We start from the raw sequence: 12,250 nt of genomic DNA on the forward strand, positions 1-12,250 counted from the left end.
ACCACCACACACTACACCATGTGCACACACACACCACACACCACACCAGGTGCACACACACACCACCACACACTACACCAGGTGCACACACACACCACCACACACTACACCAGGTGCACACACACACCACACACCACCACACACTACACCAGGTGCGCACACACACCACCACACACTACACCAGGTGCGCACACACACCACCACACACTACACCAGGTGCGCACACACACCACCACACACTACACCAGGTGCACACACACACCACCACACACTACACCAGGTGCACACACACACCACACACCACCACACACTACACCAGGTGCACACACACACCACCACACACTACACCAGGTGCACACACACACCACCACACACTACACCAGGTGCACACACACACCACCACACACTACACCAGGTGCACACACACACCACCACACACTACACCGGGTGCACACACACACCACACACCACCACACACAACACCAGGTGCACACACACACCACACACCACCACACACTACACCGGGTGCACACACACACACCACACACCACCACACACTACACCGGGTGTACACACACACCACACACCACTACACCAGGTGCACACACACACCACACACCACCACACACTACAGCAGGCACAGAGACACTCTGCCTCATACACACCTCTCAACCATCTCTCTGGCTCCTCCCTACATCTTCCTCTCCTCTCTCTGTAGGATTCGTATCCAGGCTCTGAACAACCTAGGAGCAGGTCCGTTTAGCCACACCTTTAAGTTGAAGACCAAGCCTCTCCCTCCCCAGCCCCCCCGGCTAGAGTGTACTGCGTTCAGCCACCAGACCCTCAGGCTGAAGTGGGGTGACGGACCGGCCAAGGCCACGCCCTCAGACGCCCTCCAGTACCAGCTGCAGACTGAGGACAAGAGAGGCAGGTTGGTATAGCCTGGTAAAACCCTACAGTATCATTAGTACCAGCTGTAGACGGAGGACAAGAGAGGCAGGTTGGTATAGCCTGGTAAAACCCTATAGTATCATTAGTACCAGCTGTAGACTGAGGACAAGAGAGGCAGGTTGGTATAGCCTGGTAAAACCCTACAGTATCATTAGTACCAGCTGTAGACTGAGGACAAGAGAGGCAGGTTGGTATAGCCTGGTAAAACCCTATAGTATCATTAGTACCAGCTGTAGACGGAGGACAAGAGAGGCAGGTTGGTATAGCCTGGTAAAACCCTACAGTATCATTAGTACCAGCTGCAGACTGAGGACAAGAGAGGCAGGTTGGTATAGCCTGGTAAAACCCTACAGTATCATTAGTACCAGCTGTAGACGGAGGACAAGAGAGGCAGGTTGGTATAGCCTGGTAAAACCCTACAGTATCATTAGTACCAGCTGCAGACAGAGGACAAGAGAGGCAGGTTGGTATAGCCTGGTAAAACCCTACAGTATCATTAGTACCAGCTGTAGACGGAGGACAAGAGAGGCAGGTTGGTATAGCAGGTTGGTATAGCCTGGTAAAACCCTACAGTATCATTAGTACCAGCTGCAGACAGAGGACAAGAGAGGCAGGTTGGTATAGCCTGGTAAAACCCTACAGTATCATTAGTACCAGCTGTAGACGGAGGACAAGAGAGGCAGGTTGGTATAGCCTGGTAAAACCCTACAGTATCATTAGTACCAGCTGTAGACTGAGGACAAGAGGCAGGTTGGTATAGCCTGGTAAAACCCTACAGTATCATTAGTACCAGCTGTAGACTGAGGACAAGAGAGGCAGGTTGGTATAGCCTGGTAAAACCCTACAGTATCATTAGTACCAGCTGTAGACGGAGGACAAGAGAGGCAGGTTGGTATAGCCTGGTAAAACCCTACAGTATCATTAGTACCAGCTGTAGACTGAGGACAAGAGAGGCAGGTTGGTATAGCCTGGTAAAACCCTACAGTATCATTAGTACCAGCTGTAGACTTGAGGACAAGAGAGGCAGTTTGGTAGCCTGGTAAAACCCTACAGTATCATTTGTACCAGCTGTAGACTGAGGACAAGAGAGGCAGGTTGGTATAGCCTGGTAAAACCCTACAGTATCATTAGTACCAGCTGTAGACTGAGGACAAGAGAGGCAGGTTGGTATAGCCTGGTAAAACCCTACAGTATCATTAGTACCAGCTGTAGACTGAGGACAAGTGAGGCAGGTTGGTATAGCCTGGTAAAACCCTACAGTATCATTAGTACCAGCTGTAGACTGAGGACAAGTGAGGCAGGTTGGTAGCCTGGTAAAACCCTACAGTATCATTAGTACCAGCTGTAGACTGAGGACAAGTGAGGCAGGTTGGTATAGCCTGGTAAAACCCTACAGTATCATTAGTACCAGCTGTAGACTGAGGACAAGAGAGGCAGGTTGGTATAGCCTGGTAAAACCCTACAGTATCATTAGTACCAGCTGTAGACGGAGGACAAGAGAGGCAGTTTGGTAGCCTGGTAAAACCTCACAATATCATTAGCCTGGAATTTCTGGATGGAAATATATGGCGTGTATATACTATCATTATATAACAGGTTGCATATGGGGCAGACAGGTGTTGATATGGGGCAGAAAGGTGTTGATATGGGGCAGACAGGTGTTGATATGGGGCAGACAGGTGTTGATATGGGGCAGACAGGTGTTGATATGGGGCAGACAGGTGTTGATATGGGGCAGACAGGTGTTGATATGGGGCAGAAAGGTGTTGATATGGGGCAGACAGGTGTTGATATGGGGCAGACAGGTGTTGATATGGTGCAGACAGGTGTTGATATGGGGCAGACAGGTGTTGATATGGGGCAGAAAGGTGTTGATATGGTGCAGACAGGTGTTGATATGGGGCAGAAAGGTGTTGATATGGGGCAGACAGGTGTTGATATGGTGCAGACAGGTGTTGATATGGTGCAGACAGGTGTTGATATGGTGCAGACAGGTGTTGATATGGTGCAGACAGGTGTTGATATGGTGCAGACAGGTGTTGATATGGGGCAGACAGGTGTTGATATGGTGCAGACAGGTGTTGATATGGGGCAGACAGGTGTTGATATGGTGCAGACAGGTGTTGATATGGTGCAGACAGGTAGAAAGGTGTTGATATGGGGCAGACAGGTGTTGATATGGTGCATACAGGCAGAAAGGTGTTGATATGGGGCAGACAGGTGTTGATATGGGGCAGACAGGTGTTGATATGGGGCAGACAGGTGTTGATATGGGGCAGACAGGTGTTGATATGGGGCAGACAGGTGTTGATATGGGGCAGACAGGTGTTGATATGGGGCAGACAGGTGTTGATATGGGGCAGACAGGTAGACAGGTGTTGATATGGGGCAGACAGGTAGCCAGGTGTTGATATGGGGCAGACAGGTAGACAGGTGTTGATATGGGGCAGACAGGTAGAAAGGTGTTGATATGGGGCAGACAGGTGTTGATATGGTGCATACAGGCAGAAAGGTGTTGATATGGGGCAGACAGGTGTTGATATGGGGCAGACAGGTGTTGATATGGGGCAGACAGGTGTTGATATGGTGCAGACAGGTGTTGATATGGGGCAGACAGGTGTTGATATGGGGCAGACAGGTAGACAGGTGTTGATATGGTGCAGACAGGTGTTTATATGGTGCAGACAGGTGTTGATATGGTGCAGACAGGTAGACAGGTGTTGATATGGTGCAGACAGGTGTTGATATGGGGCAGACAGGCAGACAGGTGTTGATATGGTGCAGACAGGTGTTGATATGGTGCAGACAGGTGTTGATATGGTGCAGACAGGTGTTGATATGGTGCAGACAGGTGTTGATATGGGGCAGACAGGTGTTGATATGGGGCAGACAGGTGTTGATATGGGGCAGACAGGTGTTGATATGGGGCAGACAGGTGTTGATATGGGGCAGACAGGTGTTGATATGGGGCAGACAGGTGTTGATATGGGGCAGACAGGTGTTGATATGGTGCAGACAGGTGTTGATATGGTGCAGACAGGTGTTGATATGGTGCAGACAGGTGTTGATATGGTGCAGACAGGTGTTGATTATGGGGCAGATAGGTGTTGATATGGTGCAGACAGGCAGACAGGTGTTGATATGGGGCAGACAGGTGTTGATATGGGGCAGACAGGTGTTGATATGGTGCAGACAGGTGTTGATATGGTGCAGACAGGTGTTGATATGGTGCAGACAGGTGTTGATATGGTGCAGACAGGTGTTGATATGGGGCAGACAGGCAGACAGGTGTTGATATGGGGCAGACAGGTGTTGATATGGGGCAGACAGGTGTTGATATGGGGCAGACAGGTGTTGATATGGGGCAGACAGGTAGACAGGTGTTTATATGGTGCAGACAGGTGTTGATATGGTGCAGACAGGTGTTGATTATGGGGCAGATAGGTGTTGATATGGTGCAGACAGGTGTTGATATGGGGCAGACAGGTGTTGATATGGTGCAGACAGGTGTTGATATGGTGCAGACAGGTGTTGATATGGGGCAGACAGGTAGACAGGTGTTGATATGGTGCAGACAGGTGTTGATATGGGGCAGACAGGCAGACAGGTGTTGATATGGTGCAGACAGGTGTTGATATGGGGCAGACAGGTGTTGATATGGGGCAGACAGGTGTTGATATGGTGCAGACAGGTGTTGATATGGTGCAGACAGGTGTTGATATGGGGCAGACAGGTAGACAGGTGTTGATATGGTGCAGACAGGTGTTGATATGGGGCAGACAGGTAGACTGGTGTTGATATGGGGCAGACAGGTAGACTGGTGTTGATATGGGGCAGACAGGTAGACTGGTGTTGATATGGGGCAGACAGGTAGACTGGTGTTGATATGGGGCAGACAGGTAGACAGGTGTTGATATGGGGAAGACAGGTAGACAGGTGTTGATATGGGGCAGACAGGTGTTGATATGGGGCAGACAGGTGTTGATATGGGGCAGACAGGTGTTGATATGGTGCAGACAGGTGTTGATATGGGGCAGACAGGTGTTGATATGGGGCAGACAGGTGTTGATATGGGGCAGACAGGTGTTGATATGGGGCAGACAGGTGTTGATATGGGGCAGACAGGTGTTGATATGGGGCAGACAGGTGTTGATATGGGGCAGACAGGTGTTGATATGGTGCAGACAGGTGTTGATATGGGGCAGACAGGTGTTGATATGGGGCAGAAAGGTGTTGATATGGTGCAGACAGGTGTTGATATGGGGCAGAAAGGTGTTGATATGGGGCAGACAGGTGTTGATATGGTGCAGACAGGTGTTGATATGGTGCAGACAGGTGTTGATATGGTGCAGACAGGTGTTGATATGGTGCAGACAGGTGTTGATATGGTGCAGACAGGTGTTGATATGGGGCAGACAGGTGTTGATATGGTGCAGACAGGTGTTGATATGGGGCAGACAGGTGTTGATATGGTGCAGACAGGTGTTGATATGGTGCAGACAGGTAGAAAGGTGTTGATATGGGGCAGACAGGTGTTGATATGGTGCATACAGGCAGAAAGGTGTTGATATGGGGCAGACAGGTGTTGATATGGGGCAGACAGGTGTTGATATGGGGCAGACAGGTGTTGATATGGGGCAGACAGGTGTTGATATGGGGCAGACAGGTGTTGATATGGGGCAGACAGGTGTTGATATGGGGCAGACAGGTGTTGATATGGGGCAGACAGGTAGACAGGTGTTGATATGGGGCAGACAGGTAGCCAGGTGTTGATATGGGGCAGACAGGTAGACAGGTGTTGATATGGGGCAGACAGGTAGAAAGGTGTTGATATGGGGCAGACAGGTGTTGATATGGTGCATACAGGCAGAAAGGTGTTGATATGGGGCAGACAGGTGTTGATATGGGGCAGACAGGTGTTGATATGGGGCAGACAGGTGTTGATATGGTGCAGACAGGTGTTGATATGGGGCAGACAGGTGTTGATATGGGGCAGACAGGTAGACAGGTGTTGATATGGTGCAGACAGGTGTTTATATGGTGCAGACAGGTGTTGATATGGTGCAGACAGGTAGACAGGTGTTGATATGGTGCAGACAGGTGTTGATATGGGGCAGACAGGCAGACAGGTGTTGATATGGTGCAGACAGGTGTTGATATGGTGCAGACAGGTGTTGATATGGTGCAGACAGGTGTTGATATGGGGCAGACAGGTGTTGATATGGGGCAGACAGGTGTTGATATGGGGCAGACAGGTGTTGATATGGGGCAGACAGGTGTTGATATGGGGCAGACAGGTGTTGATATGGGGCAGACAGGTGTTGATATGGGGCAGACAGGTGTTGATATGGTGCAGACAGGTGTTGATATGGTGCAGACAGGTGTTGATATGGTGCAGACAGGTGTTGATATGGTGCAGACAGGTGTTGATTATGGGGCAGATAGGTGTTGATATGGTGCAGACAGGCAGACAGGTGTTGATATGGGGCAGACAGGTGTTGATATGGGGCAGACAGGTGTTGATATGGTGCAGACAGGTGTTGATATGGTGCAGACAGGTGTTGATATGGTGCAGACAGGTGTTGATATGGTGCAGACAGGTGTTGATATGGGGCAGACAGGCAGACAGGTGTTGATATGGGGCAGACAGGTGTTGATATGGGGCAGACAGGTGTTGATATGGGGCAGACAGGTAGACAGGTGTTTATATGGTGCAGACAGGTGTTGATATGGTGCAGACAGGTGTTGATTATGGGGCAGATAGGTGTTGATATGGTGCAGACAGGTGTTGATATGGGGCAGACAGGTGTTGATATGGTGCAGACAGGTGTTGATATGGTGCAGACAGGTGTTGATATGGGGCAGACAGGTAGACAGGTGTTGATATGGTGCAGACAGGTGTTGATATGGGGCAGACAGGCAGACAGGTGTTGATATGGTGCAGACAGGTGTTGATATGGGGCAGACAGGTGTTGATATGGGGCAGACAGGTGTTGATATGGTGCAGACAGGTGTTGATATGGTGCAGACAGGTGTTGATATGGGGCAGACAGGTAGACAGGTGTTGATATGGTGCAGACAGGTGTTGATATGGGGCAGACAGGTAGACTGGTGTTGATATGGGGCAGACAGGTAGACTGGTGTTGATATGGGGCAGACAGGTAGACTGGTGTTGATATGGGGCAGACAGGTAGACTGGTGTTGATATGGGGCAGACAGGTAGACAGGTGTTGATATGGGGAAGACAGGTAGACAGGTGTTGATATGGGGCAGACAGGTGTTGATATGGGGCAGACAGGTGTTGATATGGGGCAGACAGGTGTTGATATGGTGCAGACAGGTGTTGATATGGGGCAGACAGGTGTTGATATGGGGCAGACAGGTGTTGATATGGGGCAGACAGGTGTTGATATGGGGCAGACAGGTGTTGATATGGTGCAGACAGGTGTTGATATGGGGCAGACAGGTGTTGATATGGGGCAGACAGGTAGACAGGTGTTGATATGGTGCAGACAGGTGTTTATATGGTGCAGACAGGTGTTGATATGGTGCAGACAGGTGTTGATATGGGGCAGACAGGTAGACAGGTGTTGATATGGTGCAGACAGGTGTTGATATGGGGCAGACAGGCAGACAGGTGTTGATATGGTGCAGACAGGTGTTGATATGGTGCAGACAGGTGTTGATATGGTGCAGACAGGTGTTGATATGGGGCAGACAGGTGTTGATATGGGGCAGACAGGTGTTGATATGGGGCAGACAGGTGTTGATATGGGGCAGACAGGTGTTGATATGGGGCAGACAGGTGTTGATATGGGGCAGACAGGTGTTGATATGGGGCAGACAGGTGTTGATATGGGGCAGACAGGTGTTGATATGGGGCAGACAGGTGTTGATATGGTGCAGACAGGTGTTGATATGGTGCAGACAGGTGTTGATATGGTGCAGACAGGTGTTGATATGGTGCAGACAGGTGTTGATTATGGGGCAGATAGGTGTTGATATGGTGCAGACAGGCAGACAGGTGTTGATATGGGGCAGACAGGTGTTGATATGGGGCAGACAGGTGTTGATATGGGGCAGACAGGTGTTGATATGGTGCAGACAGGTGTTGATATGGTGCAGACAGGTGTTGATATGGTGCAGACAGGTGTTGATATGGTGCAGACAGGTGTTGATATGGTGCAGACAGGTGTTGATATGGGGCAGACAGGCAGACAGGTGTTGATATGGTGCAGACAGGTGTTTATATGGTGCAGACAGGTGTTGATATGGTGCAGACAGGTGTTGATATGGGGCAGACAGGTAGACAGGTGTTGATATGGTGCAGACAGGTGTTGATATGGGGCAGACAGGCAGACAGGTGTTGATATGGTGCAGACAGGTGTTGATATGGTGCAGACAGGTGTTGATATGGTGCAGACAGGTGTTGATATGGGGCAGACAGGTGTTGATATGGGGCAGACAGGTAGACAGGTGTTGATATGGTGCAGACAGGTGTTTATATGGTGCAGACAGGTTGATATGGTGCAGACAGGTGTTGATATGGGGCAGACAGGTAGACAGGTGTTGATATGGTGCAGACAGGTGTTGATATGGGGCAGACAGGCAGACAGGTGTTGATATGGTGCAGACAGGTGTTGATATGGTGCAGACAGGTGTTGATATGGTGCAGACAGGTGTTGATATGGTGCAGACAGGTGTTGATATGGGGCAGACAGGTGTTGATATGGGGCAGACAGGTGTTGATATGGGGCAGACAGGTGTTGATATGGGGCAGACAGGTGTTGATATGGGGCAGACAGGTGTTGATATGGGGCAGACAGGTGTTGATATGGGGCAGACAGGTGTTGATATGGTGCAGACAGGTGTTGATATGGTGCAGACAGGTGTTGATATGGTGCAGACAGGTGTTGATTATGGGGCAGATAGGTGTTGATATGGTGCAGACAGGCAGACAGGTGTTGATATGGGGCAGACAGGTGTTGATATGGGGCAGACAGGTGTTGATATGGTGCAGACAGGTGTTGATATGGTGCAGACAGGTGTTGATATGGTGCAGACAGGTGTTGATATGGTGCAGACAGGTGTAGATATGGGGCAGACAGGCAGACAGGTGTTGATATGGGGCAGACAGGTTTTGATATGGGGCAGACAGGTGTTGATATGGGGCAGACAGGTAGACAGGTGTTTATATGGTGCAGACAGGTGTTGATATGGTGCAGACAGGTGTTGATTATGGGGCAGATAGGTGTTGATATGGTGCAGACAGGCAGACAGGTGTTGATATGGGGCAGACAGGTGTTGATATGGTGCAGACAGGTGTTGATATGGTGCAGACAGGTGTTGATATGGGGCAGACAGGTAGACAGGTGTTGATATGGTGCAGACAGGTGTTGATATGGGGCAGACAGGCAGACAGGTGTTGATATGGTGCAGACAGGTGTTGATATGGGGCAGACAGGTGTTGATATGGGGCAGACAGGTGTTGATATGGTGCAGACAGGTGTTGATATGGTGCAGACAGGTGTTGATATGGTGCAGACAGGTGTTGATATGGGGCAGACAGGTAGACAGGTGTTGATATGGTGCAGACAGGTGTTGATATGGGGCAGACAGGTAGACTGGTGTTGATATGGGGCAGACAGGTAGACTGGTGTTGATATGGGGCAGACAGGTAGACTGGTGTTGATATGGGGCAGACAGGTAGACTGGTGTTGATATGGGGCAGACAGGTAGACAGGTGTTGATATGGGGAAGACAGGTAGACAGGTGTTGATATGGGGCAGACAGGTGTTGATATGGGGCAGACAGGTGTTGATATGGGGCAGACAGGTGTTGATATGGGGCAGACAGGTGTTGATATGGGGCAGACAGGTGTTGATATGGGGCAGAAAGGTGTTGATATGGGGCAGACAGGTGTTGATATGGGGCAGACAGGTGTTGATATGGTGCAGACAGGTGTTGATATGGGGCAGACAGGTGTTGATATGGGGCAGACAGGTGTTGATATGGTGCAGAAAGGTGTTGATATGGGGCAGACAGGTGTTGATATGGTGCAGACAGGTGTTGATATGGTGCAGACAGGTGTTGATATGGTGCAGACAGGTGTTGATATGGTGCAGACAGGTGTTGATATGGGGCAGACAGGTGTTGATATGGTGCAGACAGGTGTTGATATGGGGCAGACAGGTGTTGATATGGTGCAGACAGGTGTTGATATGGTGCAGACAGGTAGAAAGGTGTTGATATGGGGCAGACAGGTGTTGATATGGTGCATACAGGCAGAAAGGTGTTGATATGGGGCAGACAGGTGTTGATATGGGGCAGACAGGTGTTGATATGGGGCAGACAGGTGTTGATATGGTGCAGACAGGTGTTGATATGGGGCAGACAGGTGTTGATATGGGGCAGACAGGTGTTGATATGGGGCAGACAGGTAGACAGGTGTTGATATGGGGCAGACAGGTAGCCAGGTGTTGATATGGGGCAGACAGGTAGACAGGTGTTGATATGGGGCAGACAGGTAGAAAGGTGTTGATATGGGGCAGACAGGTGTTGATATGGTGCATACAGGCAGAAAGGTGTTGATATGGGGCAGACAGGTGTTGATATGGTGCAGACAGGTGTTTATATGGTGCAGACAGGTGTTGATATGGTGCAGACAGGTGTTGATATGGGGCAGACAGGTAGACAGGTGTTGATATGGTGCAGACAGGTGTTGATATGGGGCAGACAGGCAGACAGGTGTTGATATGGTGCAGACAGGTGTTGATATGGTGCAGACAGGTGTTGATATGGGGCAGACAGGTGTTGATATGGGGCAGACAGGTGTTGATATGGGGCAGACAGGTGTTGATATGGGGCAGACAGGTGTTGATATGGGGCAGACAGGTGTTGATATGGGGCAGACAGGTGTTGATATGGGGCAGACAGGTGTTGATATGGGGCAGACAGGTGTTGATATGGGGCAGACAGGTGTTGATATGGTGCAGACAGGTGTTGATATGGTGCAGACAGGTGTTGATATGGTGCAGACAGGTGTTGATTATGGGGCAGATAGGTGTTGATATGGTGCAGACAGGCAGACAGGTGTTGATATGGGGCAGACAGGTGTTGATATGGTGCAGACAGGTGTTGATATGGTGCAGACAGGTGTTGATATGGTGCAGACAGGTGTTGATATGGTGCAGACAGGTGTTGATATGGGGCAGACAGGCAGACAGGTGTTGATATGGGGCAGACAGGTGTTGATATGGGGCAGACAGGTGTTGATATGGGGCAGACAGGTAGACAGGTGTTTATATGGTGCAGACAGGTGTTGATATGGTGCAGACAGGTGTTGATTATGGGGCAGATAGGTGTTGATATGGTGCAGACAGGCAGACAGGTGTTGATATGGGGCAGACAGGTGTTGATATGGTGCAGACAGGTGTTGATATGGTGCAGACAGGTGTTGATATGGGGCAGACAGGTAGACAGGTGTTGATATGGTGCAGACAGGTGTTGATATGGGGCAGACAGGCAGACAGGTGTTGATATGGTGCAGACAGGTGTTGATATGGGGCAGACAGGTGTTGATATGGGGCAGACAGGTGTTGATATGGTGCAGACAGGTGTTGATATGGTGCAGACAGGTGTTGATATGGGGCAGACAGGTAGACAGGTGTTGATATGGTGCAGACAGGTGTTGATATGGGGCAGACAGGTAGACTGGTGTTGATATGGGGCAGACAGGTAGACTGGTGTTGATATGGGGCAGACAGGTAGACTGGTGTTGATATGGGGCAGACAGGTAGACAGGTGTTGATATGGGGAAGACAGGTAGACAGGTGTTGATATGGGGCAGACAGATGTTGATATGGGGCAGACAGGTGTTGATATGGGGCAGACAGGTGTTGATATGGGGCAGACAGGTGTTGATATGGGGCATATGACAGGTGTTGATATGGGGCAGACAGGTGTTGATATGGGGCAGACAGGTGTTGATATGGTGCAGACAGGTGTTGATATGGGGCAGACAGGTGTTGATATGGGGCAGACAGGTGTTGATATGGGGCAGACAGGTGTTGATATGGGGCAGACAGGTGTTGATATGGGGCAGACAGGTGTTGATATGGGGCAGACAGGCAGACAGGTAGACAGGTGTTGATATGGGGCAGACAGGTAGACAGGTGTTGATATGGGGCAGACAGGCAGACAGGTAGACAGGTGTTGATATGGGGCAGACAGGTGTTGATATGGGGCAGACAGGTAGACAGGTGTTGATATGGGGCAGACAGGTGTTGATATGGTGCAG

General features: G+C 50.2%; 1 protein-coding gene across 1 annotated transcript in view; it reads left to right on the forward strand.

The window, feature by feature from the left end:
- fndc3a (fibronectin type III domain containing 3A) overlaps positions 1-12,250 on the forward strand; it is a 138,992-nt gene that overhangs the window by 111,141 nt on the left and 15,601 nt on the right. Inside the window, 1 exon segment of the mRNA XM_064985412.1 lies at positions 719-931. Coding sequence (XP_064841484.1) covers positions 719-931 — 213 coding nt within the window.

The sequence above is a fragment of the Oncorhynchus masou genome, chromosome 13 (genome assembly GCF_036934945.1).
Source record: "Oncorhynchus masou masou isolate Uvic2021 chromosome 13, UVic_Omas_1.1, whole genome shotgun sequence".
Taxonomy (NCBI): Eukaryota; Metazoa; Chordata; class Actinopteri; order Salmoniformes; family Salmonidae; genus Oncorhynchus; species Oncorhynchus masou.